General features: G+C 42.7%; 2 protein-coding genes across 3 annotated transcripts in view; one reads left to right on the forward strand and one right to left on the reverse strand.

The window, feature by feature from the left end:
* The first annotated feature begins 1,080 nt into the window (after positions 1–1,080).
* The window catches only part of LMNB1 (lamin B1), a 71,246-nt gene continuing 53,485 nt past the window's right edge, over positions 1,081–18,841 (forward strand). Inside the window, exons 1-2 of one of the 2 annotated variants that reach the window (XM_068535789.1) lie at positions 1,082–1,236; positions 1,340–1,843. In XM_068535789.1, coding sequence (XP_068391890.1) covers positions 1,485–1,843 — 359 coding nt within the window. In that variant the 5' untranslated portion in view covers positions 1,082–1,236; positions 1,340–1,484. Of the gene's footprint in view, positions 1,844–18,841 lie in introns of both variants that reach the window. The other variant, XM_068535790.1, reaches the window with a different exon arrangement.
* LOC137755236 (protein S100-A2-like) lies at positions 16,134–17,778 on the reverse strand. The gene is given in 3 exon segments (XM_068531295.1): positions 16,134–16,186; positions 17,416–17,670; positions 17,673–17,778. Coding segments are annotated over 3 exon segments (414 nt in total).

Below are 18,841 nucleotides of genomic sequence, written 5' to 3' on the forward strand. Positions count from 1 at the left end.
AGGAATCTGGTTCCCACACCACAGAATGTGTGGATGGATAATCCACGAAAAGCCCAGGGCAGGGCACATAGTAAACTTCAATAAATGTTAAGTCTAAAAGTTTAAAACTTTTCAAAGGGATTGATGGACATTCTATTAGAACTGTGGTCAATTACTTTTCAGGGGAATCCCTTTTCAAAGCAAAAAGCATTTCTACTTAAGTTTTCGCAAGTTTAGATTTTGATACATGGGATTTTAGTGAAGCATGACCATGAATAGCTTGTGCTATTTACTTAGTAACATGTTTATCATATCACTTGTGAGGTGGTTTTGATTTTATAAAGCCCTAAATTGTTAAGAAATAACCGGATCGGGAACCGCCCATCAGCACTGGCTGTTCTGTGGTCTTTATTCATCCGCTTCTAGACACGCGTGCGTCAATTTGATGGGAGGAGGTGTTTTGCTACACCGTTTTCCACCTGAGAGAAAAATAAAGGCTTGCATTTGGAACCCGCACGCAGTTGGTCTTGAACCTCGGACACCAGCGCTCATTACGTAACTCCACAGCGGCCGGGCCTCCAGGCTGTTTTCCGAACCCTCACCGCGGGGCGGGGATAAGGTTACAACGCCCGCGGTCGTCCCGGGCTCTACGAGTTTTGCGTGTGTCAGTTAGAGACGTTTACATTTGAATTTCCCTGAACCGCCGGGTGTGGGCGGCGGCGCGGACCCGCCCCGGAAACCTCTGGGCCCTTTCCCGCCATCCGCCGACCGGACCCGACAAGCGGTCCCCGCGGGCTGGTGGGAAGGCCCGGCCGGCGCGGGGCCCAAAGCCGCCGCGCGAGCACTCCCCGGCACCCCTCCCCACAGCCCTCAGTCCTTACCGCTCCCCCCCCACCCCCCGCCACGCCCAGCCGGGCGCGCCGAGCCGACGGTTGCCTGCGGGCCAGATTTTGAATTTACAGGCCCGGCCCCCGCGTTGCCGGCCCCCATTGGCCAGCGACGGTCACGTGGAGACGCCGGAGCGCGCCGGCCATCTTGGGGAGCGCGGCGCCGCGGCCCGCGCCACCTCCGCCCCCAGCGGCTCGCAGCCAGCCCGCCCCTCCGCCCTCCTCCCCCCGCCCGCGGCTCAGCGCCGCCTGAGAGGAAACAAAGTGCTGCGGGCGGGAGACTCGGCGGCGGCGGCGGCGGCGCACGGACTCTGCTCGGCTCTCCCGGCCACCCTCACCCCGTATTTCCCGAGCGTGTGTGCGCGCGTGTGTGAGTGTGTGCATGTTTTCTTACAAAGGGCGTTTTACATTTAATTGATTCGTAGTCCTCCCCCTTTGCCCTTTGTGCTGTAACCCCTCTCCCGCCATCCCAGGTGCTTCGTCCTTCCCCCCGACGTCGGCCTTTCAGCGAGCGCGGATCGTCGGTTCGTGCCTTCTCTCAGGCTTCTCCGCCTGCCGCCCCCTCCGTGTTCCGGCGCTGCCCGCGGCCTCCGCGCTCAGCTCTCCTCGCCGATCGCCATGGCGACAGCGACCCCCGTGCCGCCGCGGACGGGCAGCCGCGCCGGCGGCCCCGCCACGCCACTGAGCCCCACGCGGCTGTCGCGGCTGCAAGAGAAGGAGGAGCTGCGCGAGCTCAACGACCGGCTGGCCGTGTACATCGACAAGGTGCGCAGCCTGGAGACGGAGAACAGCGCGCTGCAGCTGCAGGTGACGGAGCGTGAGGAGGTGCGCGGCCGCGAGCTCACCGGCCTCAAGGCACTCTACGAGACCGAGCTGGCCGACGCGCGACGCGCGCTCGACGACACGGCCCGCGAGCGCGCCAAGCTGCAGATCGAGCTGGGCAAGTTCAAGGCCGAGCACGACCAGCTGCTCCTCAAGTGAGTGCCGGGGCGCAGCTCGGGCGGGAGGGCGAGGGCCGGGGTGCTCACGTCCTTCGGAAGGGGCAGGGTCTCGGTCTCCAAGAAGGAGAAAGAATCTAGTGTTTTTCAGCGAGGGCGGGGGTCGCGCGGGGGTCTCAAGCTGTAGTGATGGTGGGACCGGGATGCACATTTCCCGATCCTGGATACCCAGTGGGACTCGGCGAAGTGCGCGCCTGGGGCCGCCAACGACAGGCGACCGGCTTCGGGCCTCGGACCCCGGGATCCAGAAGGCTTTAAACGCGCGGAGATGGGGCGGGCGCCAGGTGCGGGGAAGTGGCGTCTGGGCGCGCGCTCCAATGCGCGCCCGGGTTTCCGGCCAGGCCCGAGACAAAGCGTCTGGTGGGTTTGCGGTGCAGGAATGGCCGGCCGGGGAGGACCGGCTGCCCGCCTGGAGAATGAATGAGCTCTGCGCGGGCGGAGAGAGGAAGGGGAGGGACCTGCCTCCGGCGTCCCGGTCTCCCGGGGGTGGGTCCCGCTTTGGCGCGCTCAGTCTTGGCCCTGTGACATTTTGCGATCTTTCTGCGCCTGCCTTGGGCGAAGAGGGAGGGGCGGAGTCTGAACTGCGCGCCACTGTCGGCTCTGGGCAAGTTGGGTTTTCAAGCTGGTTAGCTTTCTCTGGGGAAAGGTGTCCTTTCTTTCTGCGGAGACAGGCGCGGGTCTTTGGGTATTTTTCTGCACCGGACTCCGCAAGCTGGGTTTTTTCACGTCTTGGCCACCGTTCTCGGATCGGCGAACCGCCTGCCCTCCCGCAGCAGTCCTCTCCCCTAGCTTTTGTACCGCCAAGACATAGTCACTTGGTTTTTCGGGTGTAGGGGAGACCCAGCTCAGTCCCCGCATCTGTCATTGTGTTGACAGGCCAGGGCAGGTGAAAGGGTGTTGTGTAAATGTGGAGAGTTGTGGCGAGGGAGAGCTTGTAAGTTTTTCACATAAGAGGGTCTGAATTTTTCAGTCCAGGGCACACGGATAAACTAGCAAACCTTTGCGGATCCTACCTTGACTTTCTGATGAGCAAAATGGCATAGTTATCCTCAGTAGGCAGCTAGTGTTGATGTCACGCTTTAGAATATTGCTCGGTTTGCCTCCAGAATTCCGGTGGTCTTCATCCCCTCTTGCCAGTTGAGATCTCTGGAGATACCTGATTCTGACTTTGACTTTGTGTTCCCTTGAATGTCTTTCTGTCTCCGTGTAAATGTTCCTGTCTCGGTCTCTGTGATTTTCAGTATGTGAATCTCAACTTCCCCATCTTGTTAAATACTTGAAAAACGGTTCATAAAGAATATGTGCACTTGGTATAAAAAAAAAAAAAAGGTATAGAGGGGCTTATAGTGAAAAACGATGTCTCTTGCTTCTTTCCAGGAGACAATCACATTTAGCCCTTTTTGTTTTTATTTCTTTGAGTGTTTAGTTCCACAAAATAAAAATAATAATAAGCTTATGTTTCTTTTTCCTGGATTTTCTAATGTTTGGAGTCGTCTTTTTGAAATGGGTCAGTTCGCTCACTACTGTCTCCATCTTCCTCCAAATTTTTCATTACTGAATTTCTTCATATCTTGGATGCCATTGCTTATATGATTCACCGTTATCACGTGTACCCCTAAGAAGAAAAACTTCAGGGCCAACTATGTAGGATCCATCCTGTTGGACCCACCCTGTTTTGAGAGATGTTAAAGTGTGACACAGATTAAGTATCTATCTGTTACCTGCCAGTCGCTGTTTTATGTGGAGGATACAGAGATTTGAAAAAAATAAGTTACTTCCCTTACGTTGATGATAGGGGAGATACCCAGCAAGCAAGTAAAAATTGTATTTCATCTAATCTGAAACATTTTGATGCTGGTGCTTTTATAATCTTTTCAGAAGGTATCCACTGAAGGTTTTTCACACAGTAACAAGACTGCCACCTGGCTGACTGTAGTTGTAAAATGCTCTGCATGGATTGTAAAATGCATGCTGGTTTCATCAAGATTAAAAAGTGAAGAATATATGTGTTAGAATCAATGAAATCAGTGTATGTGATATAATGTTAGGATAACAGATACTAGGGGAATAAAAATAGAGCAGGGTGAAGGGATGGTGTAGTTAAGGAAGGCCTGTCTGAGGGCTTGACAATTGAAAACAATTTCTTTGAGATGTCAGGTAGTATACTGGGATTTTATAGATAGATAGATATCTATATATAGAGAGTCTGAACATATATATCTATTATTAGGATTGGATGTATTTTCTTTTCTGATGTGCCATCAATTCCTCAAAACATACCACATTTTACTTTCATATTTCAATCCTGACTTTCTTTGTACAATTTTGTTCCTAAATAGCCTTCCATTTTTCTTGCTGATTAAAGAAAAATTTGCCTTTAGCATACCTTTAAACTTTTAAAAGATATCTAATTATAATATCTATTATATTAGGCTACTATCTTCCCTTAAGCTCTCTGCTCTTAAGACATGATGTGCAGTTGACGTCCTAGGAATTTACCTGATTTAGACCCAGTTTCCTCCTGTATCACATATTTTCGGTTCCTTGGTTTCTTCCTTCATTTTATTGGAGAACATCCTTAAGTTACTTATTCAGAAAAGATGGCGGGAGGTAGACTTTCCAAGTCTCGTGTGTCTGAAAGTAATTTTGATTTTTGTCTCATGCTTGATTAATAGTTGGGCTAGGTATAGAATACTGGTTCAACATTTTTCCTCACAGCTTGGAAAGTATCATATTGCCCCATTGTCTTCTAGTAGCCAGTTGTTGTTCATGTCTACCTAATGCCAGTCACAGTTACTTTCTTTTGGTAATTGCTTTGCCTCTCAGGAAGCTTTGGAATTTTCTTTTCTCCTGGTTTTCTGGGATTGCATGGTGATAGGTCTAGGTATGGATATTCTCTTATGCATCGTAGTTGTTATAAGCAGGTCCTTTCCATTTAAAGGCTTGGTCTTTGTTTAGCTCTGGGAAATTTACTTTATTCCGTACATTTTCTGTGCTCCATTTTCTCTGTTCTCTCTTGTTGGAATGTTGAACTCTTGGGTTTCTTGTTTTCTTATAATTCTTTTTTTCATCCTGGGAAATTACTTTGCTCTTCTCCAGCTCAATAGTGACATTTTAAAGGCACAAGTCGTACTTTTAATTCTAAGAAATCTTTTTGTACAGGTATTTCTCTTTTTTTCCGCTTGTGTTTATTTTTAAGGATGCATTATTTTCTTTAATTTGTCTGAGGGTAATATTTAGGGTTTTCTTTTTAAATTCTCTTCTCTTAATTGGATTATCTCTTTTCCCTCCCTGGTCACTTGTTCTTTTTGTTTGGTTTGCTTTGTACCTTCCTACTTATTTTTGTCAATTGCTGATCCTTGGTTGTCTACATTTTCAAATGAAGGACTAGTTAATGCTTGAATATTACTGCCGGGTTATTTAGGTAGCTCCTTCCCACTTTTCTGAGTGTAAGAGCAAATTAGGATCTCTTTATGTAGGAATGGGATGTATTCTTGGCCAACTTGTTGGAAAACCTGCAGTTATGTTAAGGGGTGCCCAGGAGGGCGAGGTGCAAAGCTGTTTCATGAGTTAATCCCTCATTTTAAGTCTGCCTCACTTTCTCCTGTAACCCCTGTGTGCACGTTCTGTGATAGGTACATTTATCTACATTTTTTTTTTTAAACATGTTTACTGAAGTATAATTGCTTTACAGCGGTGTGTTAGTTTCTGCTTTATAACAAAGTGAATCAGTTATACATATACGTATGTTCCCATATCTCTTCCCTCTTGCATCTATCTACATTTTTTTTAAGGCACTAAGTTTTTATTTTATTTTTTAAAAATTTGTTTATTTATTTATCTTTGGCTGCGTTGGGTCTTCATTGCTGCATGCGGGCTTTCTCTAGTTGCGGCGAGTGGGGGCTACTCTTCCTTGCGGTGCACCGGCTTCTCGTTGCAGTGGCTTTTCTTGTTGCAGAGCGTGGGCCCTAGGCGCGCGGGCTTCAGTAGTTGTGGCATACGGGCTTAGTTGCTCTACGGAATGTGGGATCTTCCTGGACCGGGGCTCAAACCCATGTCCCCTGCATCGGCAAGCAGATTCTTAACCACTGTGTCACCAGGGACATCCTCTACATTTTATCTACTAGAAATTTGTTGAAATGTTTGCTAATGATCCTTTTTCTGTTCTCTTTCTCGCTATGGGTTTATTCGTTGTTTACTGCTTTTTTTTCTTAATATTTATTTGTTTATTTTTGGCTGTGTTGGGTCTCCGTTCCTGCATGTGGGCTTTCTCTAGTTGCGGCGAGCAGGGGCTACTCTTGATTGCGGTGCGCGGGCTTCTCATTTGTGGTGGCTTCTCTTGTTGCGGAGCACGGGCTCTAGGCACACAGGCTTCAGCAGTTGCGGCATGTGGGCTCAGTAGTTGTGGCTCACGGGGTCTAGAGAGCAGGCTTAGTAGTTGTGGTGCACGGGCTTAGTTGCTCTGTGGCATGTGGGATCTTCTCAGACCAGGGATCGAATCCGTGTCCCCTGTGTTGGCAGGCGGATTCTTAACCACTGTGCCACCAGGGAAGTCCATACTGCTTTTTTATTAGGGTCTAGTGGGGAGGTCAGTGCCTGTGCATAGTAATCCTTGGAAATCTTGGAAATAATTTAATTTTGAACAATAATTGAAGTATAATTTGTAAGATGAAAAGGAAGAAATGTTTTATTATCTGTTTGGGTCCATTGAGCTCTTTTGTTTAAGAATAATTTTCTGTAACTTATTTGGAGTTAGAGTCTTTGTAATTAGTCTTTTATTTAGGTGGATTTAGATTAAGAAAGCAAGTCTTGAGAGAATTATAGGTTCCAAAATTACTTAGTCCCTTTTTGGTTCTTTAGCATACAACATACCTCAAAGACAGAAGAATTCTAGGAGGCACTTGTCCTGCTAGAAGGAATTTGACAACGGCTTCTGTGCAGGTGGTCTCTTACAGGGAAACTGATCTCAGATCTAAGATATAGCTACTCCAGTTCATTCCAAGCCTAATTATATTTCATTGGAAGCTTTTTTGGGGAATACTTGCCAAGAATGAGGATGAATACCATCAGTCAACACTTTAAACGAAAAAGCAAAGAAAAATTGACTTAATTGAGAATTTCAGTATTAACTAATTCTGCAGGAAAACTAAATGTAAGAGAAAGTTATGTTGAACAGTTGTTCAGTAACTAATTTTGTGAATGCATACATTTTTTTTTTTCTTTAGTGGTACAGGTCCATAGTCTTTTATGTAAAACCCTTATAGCCACAAGTGTTTGGAATTAAAAGCAGTTCCAACTTTAAGAAGGTAGTATGATGCGTATACTGTATATGACACCCCAGTGGGGTCTGGGGTAGCACTCTATGTGAAACAGGGATTTCTGCAGGGAAAGATTAATAGTCACAGTAAATGGAGAAAGACAACTAAAAATAGCCTCATGTCCATTCAGGTGCAGTTTTGTCACCAAATGAATTAATGAAAATTTAAGTTTTAGAGCTCTGGGATTACATATAAGAGAGTAATGATTCATGTTTTTTAATTGACTGCTTCTTAGTAACTTCGCTTGACTCATCAGGTTCTAGAAGTTGTACTTTATTCTTCAAACACAAATAAATTTGATTGATTGATTGGTTCACAGTAGATATTCAAGCTTGAAAGGATGCAAAATTAACTCTAAAGCCATTTTCTCTTTTTTGAGAAGTATGAATTAATTAGGAAACTGGAGATGGGGGCTCACTGGAATATAACTAATATAATGGATGCTGTAGGATTGTTTGAGATGCTAAGCAAGTCAATTTACTGTCCCTTCATTAAAAAAAATTTTTTAAAAAGGATGTCCCGGGACTTCCCTGGTGGCATAGTGGATGAGAATCCACCTGCCAATGCAGGGGACACAGGTTTGATCCCTGGTCTGAGAGGATCTCATATGCCGTGGAGCGGCTAAGCCTGTGCGCCACAACTACTGAACCCACATGCTGCAACTACTGGAGCCCGTGCTCCACAACAGGAGAAGCCACCACAATGCAATGAGAAGCCCGTGCACGTCAACAAAGAGTAGCCCCCGCTCGCCACTAGAGAAAGCCTGCGCGCAGCAACAAAGACCCAGTGCAGCCAAAAAAATAAAACTAAAATTAAATCTTAAAAAAAAATAAAAGGATGTCCCAAGAAACACAGTTTAGTGTATTATAGGTATTAGACCTCAAAGCCAGTGTTTTCAAATTAATCTTTGAGATACTGGACAAAAAATCTGTTATTTAAAGCAGAATTTCATATATTTTCAAAACAGATGGTGCTTCTTTTTAAATATAATTTTATGAAAAGAAAAGTTTTTCTCAAAATAGAATAAAGTGTAATGTTGCTTGTATTTTTTTCACAGTATATATGCACCTGGAGATTTGTAGGCTTCCTACCTCCATCCTCAAGCAAGTTGTGAATAGGATAGGTTTGAGGTTGAGGGGATCAAGCCTACATAGTATATTCCTTTGGGAAAACGACATTCCTCTGATTTTACTTTGTCAGTACGTTAGTAAGGAAACTCCTGTTGGGAAATTTGTATTTGTGTGTTTTCGTTAAAAAATGTGTACAGATGTTCACGTGCTACTCGCATGTATAATTGGGACACTTGTCAGTCACAGTAGCCTGAGGTACAGTAGTGTTAATAAGGAAGAGCACTACATGAAGTTGCACCTTCCTACATTTTGTGACTTGGGGCAGGTATTAATACTTTAATTCTTTGAGCTTTCATGCCTCATCTGTGTAATTGGGATAAGGCATAACTAGTAGTTTTCTGAATCTCAGGAAGAATTAAGAAACCCAGATCTTTTTCTAGCCTGTCATTTACTTGTCTCATAGTAACGGATGGATTTTTATCAGAATTGGCTATTTGAAGAAATTAGGAAGTATATGGAAATGAAAGTAAATCAGATAAACTATTTTTTTTCTCTTTCTTTGGGGAGAAGGGGGTGCTGGGGATTTACTGTATATTTGGACTTATTGTATATGTTTACTCTGTTGACTTTCTACATATTTTGGTCACAGAATGAAATTTAGGTGCAGGGCTAAACAGTATCTGCAGGGTTGTTTTAACATTCATATTTTTCAGTTTTCAAATCTAAAGTAATAAATGCTAATCTGCTCTAGGGACTTTGCTTTGTAGGTAGGATAATTAATTGAAAAACAAAAATCTTGATCCCATGTATTACTTGGTCTTTTGTTTATGTCCTTATTTTGCCCTGGTAGAAGCAAGTTGCCAGTAACACCCTTGCCTTAATATGAGAGGTATAAAACTCCATGGTAAATATTACTTTAATTTTCAAGGGAAGAACAGGAAGGATAGACCCCTAGAATTGGTGTTAAAGTCTAGGAGACAGGTCCTAAGTAATGAAACCATCATGATGCTTCCTTCCCATGCTTTCAAAGGATGTTTGGTAGAGCATGATATCTTTTGGAGTTGTTTATTTAAACTAGGAGGTTAGACTAGGTAATCTTTTGGTGTACCCAGACTCAAGGAAGTAAACGCACAGAATGAAAGATAAAGCACTATAAAAATATGCTAGTGAATGTTTTTTTTTTTCTCCATATACTCCATTATGCTTGTTCTCTTCATTTGTCCAGATGACATCACCTCAGATATTTCTGAGCTAGAGATCTTTAGACTTTTATATCATCACTGTGGGTCTATTTCATGCACAAACAGTGAGAATGAGCCTGATGTGTTAATTGGGTGACGAGACCCTGTCTAACTGAAGTTCCCAATTATTTCTGGGATCCAGGGAAGTTTCCTAATTAGAGTTTTTAAATTCTTTTTTTTTTTCCCAGTATATCTCTCTGATAAAAGGGATTGTGTTTTGGCTGTTATACTTGAGAAATTTTAAAAAACTAATTTTTTTGTCACACAAAAATTAGATATTCATTATGGAAAATTAGAAAATACAAATAAACACCAAGAAGAAAGTAAAAGTCACCCTTAGTTCCATAAATAAGAGCTCTGAAGTTTTTCTTTTTATATCCACATTATTAACGAAAAATGGGTTCATGATAAATATTGATGCGTAACCTTCTTTCATGCTACACTGCTTTGTGAACTTCTTTACATGTCAGTAAATGTGCTATATCATCATTTTGAAGATACGTCAACAGCTTTTAATGGGTAGGATTAGTTTACCGTGACCAGAGATGTCGGCTTTGCAGTGACTACCTAATTTCTCAGAGGCCATAGAGGGCCATGATTATCCTCTTCCCACTTTCTGACAATATCAAATTTTTTCTCCTGGTTAACATATTGATAAAAATGGTTAAATGTTAAACTAATTTACTGGTGAAATGTTAACCATTGGGTAAAGTCATTACAACTTTGCCAATTTTTGATGCCAGTAACAGCATATGGGTGTCCATTTGGGGGAATTTATTTTTAATTTCTGCAGGTTCTTTTTAGTTCTCGATCGTTTTTATTGTTATGCTCATGTTGCGAACATAAAGGAGTAAAAAGATCCACATTTGGGTCATAATCTTAGGTTTCTGCTGATATCTTTGCTGTAGACCTAGATGATAAGTGAGACTTTCCCTGGCTAATATGTTTGCTTGGTCCTTTTTAAATTTAATTTTTTGCCTTTGTTGCATTTGTGTTTATTGATCATAGGATTATAGCACTTTTACAGCTAGGAGGGGACTTGGATCATCTGATCTATCCAGCCCAGTGTGTAGGTTAAGAAATTGAGACCTAGAGAGATTAGAATACTGGTGCAAGATGCGGGACAAAAAGAGCTAACATTTATCTTCTGCTTATTGTGTTTGCCAGGTACTATGCTAGATGCTTTACAGACACTGTCTTTTAAGTGTTATGATAGCCCTGTTTGATGGGTGAGGAAACTTGAGGCTCAGAGAGGTTAGGTATTTTGCCTGGGATAACTTAGCAGATAAATGGCAGAGCTAGAATAGGTCCTAGCATTGTTACAGGGTTTTTACATGGATCACGCCATTTAATACCGACCTGAAGCAGGCTCATGGAGCACTGTCATCTGTCCTTGGACTTGAAGTCTTGCGTAAGACAGTTGACTTTCAGGTTTGGGTGCTACTTTTGCAAATGGTACTAGGTGTGAGTTTTTCACAGTGATATTTGAGATAATTTTGGATTTCTCAGGAGGGTGCAGTAACTGAGGCAGCTGTTTGAAATACTGAGGGCTTCATTTGCTAATAAGGAAAGGGTGAAAATGAATTACTGAAAGAGACCTCTTCTGTCTTTTCTTCCTTGTTGAAAAACTCCTACTTTACTCCATGCCTTAATAATAACTTCAAAATAAACTAAAATCTCCAAATAAGTCCTGAATACTCATGGCAGAAATATTCTTTTCATTTTTTATTCAGCACACATTTGTGGAACAGGTACTGTTACGAAGTCCAAGCTTGTACTGCTCCCCACACAGAAGGCCAGTAAATCGAGAAACAAGTTGTTGGGGCAAGGAATAGTGACTTTATTTGGAAGGCCAGCACACCAAGAAGATGGTGGACTAGTGTCCCAGAGAACCATCTTGCCTGGGTTTGGGTGCTAGTTTCTTTCAGAACAAAGATGGGGAGGTGAGGGGTAAAGTAAAAAAGGTGATACGTTGTTGCTAATATTTCCTGGTTCAGGCCAGAATGGGAGGGGATGTGTTAATTTCTTCTTTCCTGCATCCATTCCCAGGTGGGCCTGGTTAGGGTATTCCTAGTGAACTAAACCAAGGTATTTTAGCTTAACTGGGAGACAGGGTTCCTGGAGATGGCTCATTATGTATACTTTAAGCTGTAGGCAACATCCCTTTAATGATTAACTTACAGCAAAAGTAATAGAATGCAAAGGTTAAAGTAGAAGGAACAGATCCAATATGGAGTCAGATTTGTTCTTCCCTATTACAAGTACTACATGCCAGGCCTTGAATCAGATGCTGGTAACAGGGAGATGGGACACTTAGTGCCTGTTAACAAGTTGCTTACAATGTAGTGAGGAAGACATAAAAAGCACTACAGTATTGTGATACTGTAACTGCAGTATGCTAGTACAATGTAATAAGTGCTATGATAGCAGTGTCCACATCTTGCTATGGAGAGAGGGGCTACATACCACATAAGGCAGAGTAGGAGCTTTGTAAAGTTTTGAGAGACATCCCAGAGGAATTGGGGAGGCAGTGAAATCTGAGTGTTGAGAGATAAGTAGGGTTGGCTTCTAAATGGAAAACATTAGTAGAGGTGTTGTCCTGAAAGGCAAATAGTGCATCTAACTAGAGCTGTATATATCTATATAAATACTTGGTGTGAGGGATGGTTAGATTTTGGGTAATCAGGAGCCTCAAGGATTTCAGGCAGAAGAGTGGCATCGTCAGTCTGGCTTTTGCATGGAGGAAAAGAAGAGTAGAGGTAAAAACACTAGTACGGACATGTGGGGAGTAATGAGATGGCTCCTGAACTGAGGTAGGAAGTGGGAAAAGGCAGAAGGTGGATTTAAGAGATACTGAGCATGGGAGATTAGGGAGAATGGAGTCTAGGGTGACTGCTTCCATGCCTGGGCACCTGGGGAGATAGTGTTGCTCTTAACAGAGACTGGTAGGGCAGGAACAGATTTGGAGGACCCTACTCAGAGTTAGTGGTGTTAGTGAGTTAGTGAGTTGCTGGATTTCTAGATGGAGATGTCAGCTGGCAGTTTGGAGTACTTCTCTGGAGCTCCGAGGAGATACTTGATTGGAGATACAGTTTTTGGAGCATGGTGATATTTGGGGGTAGAGAGAGAAAAGAAGAGGGGCGAAGTCAGAGACATGGAAGACATCTACGTGTGAGGACTAGGTAGGGGATAGAAAACCCACAATGAAGATGATAAGTAATGGCCAGAGAGGAAGGACAAGAATTGAGTTATGGAACAAGGAGATTTACAAAGGAATGGTAGTACGGTTTTGGTGTGATAAGGCCTAAAAAGTATCCATTGACTTTGGTTCGTGGGAACTTACTGTTGACTGTGAGGAGCATCTAATGCTAGAGAAGAGCAGTAGGGTCAAAGCCACTGAACATAATTAAGGAAGAAATGGGACTAAAGGTCATGAGTTTAGGTCATAAAGAGTGTTTGATGTGAAAGAAAGAAGACATTCTTAACGGTCGATTTAAAGTAGATTCTTACTCAATGTTTATATAACACAACATTGGATAGGGTACCAGAACACTTACCCCTCTAACATTCTGCACTAAAAAAATGATTGCTTCACCGCCTTTGCTTAAAACACTTTAAGTGGCTTCCAGGATAGTAGCTTCTAGGATAAAGAGTAAAAGCCTCAGTATTACCTAATACTAGGGTGACCATATAATTTAGCATTCAAACAGGGTTACTTCCTTCTTGGTGTGAGAGAGGGAGCTATTGATAATTATGCTGGGACACTGGCATCAATGGAAATTGCCCTAGACAAACTTGGACATAAAAGTTCTTCTCTTCATGAGCTGGCTCCTGAATGACTGTGGCTTCAACTCACACCATACTTGGTCTTGCTCTCTCCTCTCCAACCATGATATTTTTTATTCAGTCCTGTTTACCACGCTCTCTCTTAATAGGGCCTTTGCATATGCAGTTTCCTTTGTCTGGACTTCTCTCATCATTGGGTTAACTCCTCCTGAAACCTCAGATCTCTGTTTAATTCGTTTCTTAGGGAAATCTTCCCTATCTGGTTTTTTAAATGTGAGCTTTGAAAAAAACAAAACCAAACCTGTGACTATCCAACAAACATGTATGTGTGTACATAATTTAAGGATTCAGAGATCTCCAAGACTTCTTATGAAAAAATTACCTTCAACTATTTTAACTGCTCCTTTGATATTTTTCTCGATATCTAAATGGCATTGTTGACTTTTTGCCATGGAAGATGAGGAATTGAGTTTTTCATTTTGTTCTTCATAACAAATTTTTCTTCCTCTTATCCTCCCAATAGTCATACATTACATTTTAGTTGAGATTAGTTTAGATCAGTTTTGGTATATAAAATACTATTTCACTGTGTTCTGTAAATGCTTCTGTAGCACCAATTGGCTCATATGTGACTGGTAAATAGAGAAATGATATTATTGTAATTAGAGGTTGTATTGACTTATATATGACTTTTCCTAGTAAAGGAGAGTCAGAATATCAAGAGTAGAGTTCAGAGGGAAAGAAAGCTCTGATTTCAACTCTATTTTAAGAAAGTTAAAGGAGTGCCTGCACCCAGGATTCCCTCCCCCAGAGAGGTGTGCACCACCTTTGTTCTTATAGCCGGGGTTGTGTTCAGAGTCTATTTCTATCTCTAATGTCTCAGTTCCTGCAAGCCAGCATGGCCTCTCTGATGTTGTGCATCTCTGAGCATCTCTTGAGGCAGCTCTAGCCACACTAAACTGACTGCTTGCATTCTCCAAGTCATCTCCTGGAGTACTAATTATCATCATTATTATTTTTTAAAGTTTATTTATTTTTATTTTTATTTTTTAAATTTGTTTTTGGCTGCGTTGGGTCTTTGTTGCTGCACGTGGGCTTTCTCTAGTTGCGGTGAGCGGGGGGCTACTCTTTGTTGTGCATGGGCTTCTCACTGGTGGCTTCTCTTGTTTTGTGGAGCATGGGCTCTAGGTGCTCAGGCTTCAGTAGTTGTGGCATGCAGGCTCAGTAGTTCTGGCTCGTGAGCTCTAGAGCGTAGGCTCAATAGTTGTGGCATACGGGCTCAGTTGTTCCGTGGCATGTGGGATCTTCCCAGACCAGGGCTCGAACGCGTGTCCCCTGCACTGGCAGGTGGATTCTTAACCACTGCACCACCAGGGAAGTCCCTGGGGTACTAATTATGTTACTGCTGGTGCTCTGGTTACAAGGTTGCATAGGTTTTTAGTGGTTTGTTCCAACCTTATTTTTCCCATTCTTTGTTAATTTTAATATGTGCAGAATGTAAGTTTTCAGGAACACATATATTGTGTTATAGCAAAAATACCTATACTCTATGAACATAATCCCCAGCAGAACTCAACAGTGTACTATACTTAGTTTCCCTTCCATGTACCACCTTTTGATTGCCTGTAAAAATAACATTTTTCCCACTTACTTAGTTTTGTCTAACTATAAAGAAAGATGATACCAGTTGTTAAAACATCAAGTCATTCAGAATCAGGAGGCTTTCTATTAGTTTTATCTTATTTAAAAGAAAATATTTATTTATTTATTTGGCTGCGTTGGGTCTTAGTTGTGGCACGCGGGATCTTCATTGTGGCATGTGGGTTTTTCGTTGTGGCGCACGGGCTTCTCTCTAGCTGTGGCACGTGAGCTCAGTAGTTGCAGCACGTGGGCTCTCTAGTTGCAGCACGCGGGCTCTCTAGTTGTGGCACGCAGGCTCCAGAGCGCGCAGGCTTAGTAGTTGCGGAGTGTGGGCTTAGTTGCCCTGCGGCATGTGGGATCTTAGTTCCTCAACCAGGAATCAAACCTGCGTCCCCTGCTTTGGAAGGAGCATTCTTAACCACGGGACCACCAGGGAAGTCCCAGTTTTATCTTATTAAAGAAGTATCATTTGGAGTCTGTGCTCTTTTCTAGTCTAGTTGTATTTCATATAAGCATTGATAGTTTTGGTATAGAATTCTAAGTTGTAAAGAATATTACCTCAGGATTTTGAAGGCATGCTCTACAATTTTCTAGCTTTTGTTGTTGCTAAGAAGTACTAATGAGTGAAAAATTAAAAAGCTTGTATCATCTTTGTGGTCTAGTTCTTAAATTTCACAAGGATGTTCCTTGGTGTGGATCTTTTTTCATCCATTGTGCTGGTCATTTGGTGAGAATTCTTCAGTCTGGAAATTCATGTCTTCAGTTCTTGGAAACATTCTTAAATTATTTTATTGATGATTTCTTCCTTTTATTACTTTTGGAGACTCCTGTTATTCAAATGTTGGACCTCTTAAATTGATCCTTTAGTTTTCTTATCTTAAAAAATCTTTTTTTCTCTGCTAGATGTTCTTAATTTTATCTTCCAATTTTTGCTGTCATATTCTAAATTTCCAATAGCTTCTTTTTATTCTCAGTGGTTCTTTATAGCATACTGATCTCATTTCAGTTTCATGGATGCAGTGGTTTCTCTTTTCAGCAGTCTCTGTTTTCCTTCATAGTTCCTGTTTGTTCCAAGTTAATTTCTTTTTCTAATTGTTTAGGTCTTTGTATCTGTCAGGAAACAAATAGATATCTTAATCAGAAAGGAAAACAATATGGACGGTAGATGCTTATAAAAAATTATTAGAAGGGTCAGAGAAGCAGGAACAATACCTCAAACACTGTAGAACGGATCTTCTTTGGGAGCTTTTATGTCTGAGGTCACCACTGAAACCAGTGAATTGAAAAAACAGTGTATAGCTATACTTCAGTACCAGGAAGCTGTCACTGCTGTTGCTGTAAGAGCAACTGCCTCATGACACCAAGCAAACTGGAGAATGGACTTAGAATGGACGTTATTTCAGAAAAACTTTACAGACCGATATCCCTTATGAATATAGGTGCAAAAATACTGGCAAACCAAACCCACCAACATGTAAAAGGATTATATACCATCACCAAGTGGGATTTATACTGGGAATGCAAGGTTGGTTCAGTCTGTGAAAGTAAACAGCGTAATATACCATATTAATAGAACAAAGGACCAAAACTATATGATCATCTCAATAGAGGAAGAAAAAGCATTTGACAAAATGTACCAGTCTTTCATGATAAAAATAATGAGGGATAAAAGGGAACTTCTTAACTTGGTAAAAGGTATCTGTGAAAAACCTATAGCTAACATCATATTTAATGGTAAAGACTGACTGCTTTCTCCCTAAGGTCAGGAATAAGACAGGGTTGCCCACTCTTACCACTTATATACAACATTGTATTGGAGGTTCTAGCCAGGGCAGTTAAGGAAGAAAAAGAAATAAAAGGCATTCAGATCAGAAAAGAAGTAGTAAAACAACTACACAGTTGACGCTTGAACAGCACGGGGGTTGGGGGGGTGACTTTTGCAAGGCAAAAATCCATGTATAACTTATAGGCAGCCCTCTGTAGCCAAACAACTGCAGATCATGTAGTACTATAGTTTTTACTATTGAAAAAAATCTGCACGTAAGTGGACCCTTGTAGTTAAAACCTTTGATGTTCAAGGGTCACCTGTGTCTCTATTTGCAGATGAAATGATTCTAAGAAAATCCTAAGGAATCTGTAAAAAACAAAAACTAAAAACTCTTGAAAGCTAATAAACAAGTTCAGCAAGATTTCAGGGTATGAAAGCAATGTACAAAACTCAGCTGTATTTCTGTAAACTAGCAGTGAACACTCCAAAAATGGAATTAAGAAAACTTCATTTTCCGTAGCATCAAAGAGATGAAGTACTTATGAATAAATTGAACAGAAGAAGTACAAGACTTGTACACTGAGAATCACAAAACATTGTTGAAAGAAATTAAAGAAGACCTAAATAAGTGGAAGGACAGCCTATATTGATGGATTAGAAGACTTAATATTGGTATATATATATTTTTTTTTTTGGCAGGGGGTTGTCAAGAAGCAAAAACGTCTACTGAATATAAAACTAAAAAAGACAGAGTCCTCCTGGGCCCAAGCGACCCATGGCAGGGAGCCAGGAGTTCTGCATCCGGGCTGCTCTGGGGAGCCCTGGAAGACGCCATTGCACACGGTAGTGATGAGGGGTAGAAAAGCAGTGTACTCCTGGAAGCCCACCTGCTGGTTGCTGTCCTCATCCAGATCACCCATCAGCTTCAGGCCCTCCTCATCCACCTTCTCCCCCACAAAGTTGGGCAGCTCCTTGTGCAGAATTCCTTCATCTCCCCCTTAGTCAGCTTGAACTTGTTGCCCTCTTGGTTGGAGTACTTGTGGAAGGTGGTGACCATCACAGCCAGAACCTGCTTCAAGGGACTGGACATCTTGGATCTGGGGCTGCTGGTCTTGGAGGGTCTCCTGGGGAGGTGGGGGTTGGCTGTGGTTCTTCTGGGGCCATGAAAGCTTGTGGCGGACATTTTGGGGAGTATCCATCTGCATGAACTCTCCTCGAGGCGGACATCTTGCCCAGGTAACCAGCACTGAGACCTGGCCCCACCCAACAGTCTGTAGGCTCCAGTGCTGGGACGCCTCAGGCCAAGCCGCCAACCAGGTGGGAACACAGCCCCACCCATCAGCAGAGAGGCTGCCCTAAGACTTCCTGAGCCCACAGCCATGTCTAGACACCTTAATATTGTTAAGATGGCAATTCTCCCCATATTGACCCACAGATTCAGTGCAGTTTCTATCAGAATCACAGCTGCCTCGTTTGTAAATTGACAGGCTGAGCTAAAATTTAAATGGAAATGCATGGTATCCAGAATAGCCAAACCAATCTCAAAAATTGAAGGAGTCAGTTCCTGATTTCAAAGTTTACTACAGTAATGTGTGTGGTATTGATATAGGACAAAAGAACTTCAGGTTTTAATGACCCTGCTTGTCAGCAACAAAATTGCCATAAAGACCAGGACGGTGGCCCCATGATACTTCTTTCTTTCATATCGCTTATGGATGTATTAGAGTACATAATTTGCATCCAGAAGCCTAGCTGCAAGAGATTCTGGCAAATGTAGTTTTTAGTTTTCTAGTTTAAGAAAGCTCAACTGGGAGGGTGGAATGGCCATTGGGTGAGTCCATTCACAGAGTTATTCTCAGAGGTCTGATGACTATTGTATGTCCTCTGTATTTAGAAGTAGGGCTCTAAAAATCTGATGGGAAGCTCTACGCATGAGTGGGGCTTCTTAACTAAGCTTCATTGTGTAACAGTGGAATCATTTCATTGGGAACACCCAGTATCAGTGTCTTCAGGTCTTCTCTCTTGGGCTTTGGCTGCACAGCGTGCTTTAAGCTGAGGGAGATTGAGAGGCGACATCAGCATCTGTAAAAGTCCACTGGAATTCTCCTGCCTTTTCAGTATGGTAGTGCTGCCTTTGGCTGTACCAGGTGACG

The sequence above is a fragment of the Eschrichtius robustus genome, chromosome 2 (assembly GCF_028021215.1).
Source record: "Eschrichtius robustus isolate mEscRob2 chromosome 2, mEscRob2.pri, whole genome shotgun sequence".
In the NCBI taxonomy this organism is placed as follows: domain Eukaryota; kingdom Metazoa; phylum Chordata; class Mammalia; order Artiodactyla; family Eschrichtiidae; genus Eschrichtius; species Eschrichtius robustus.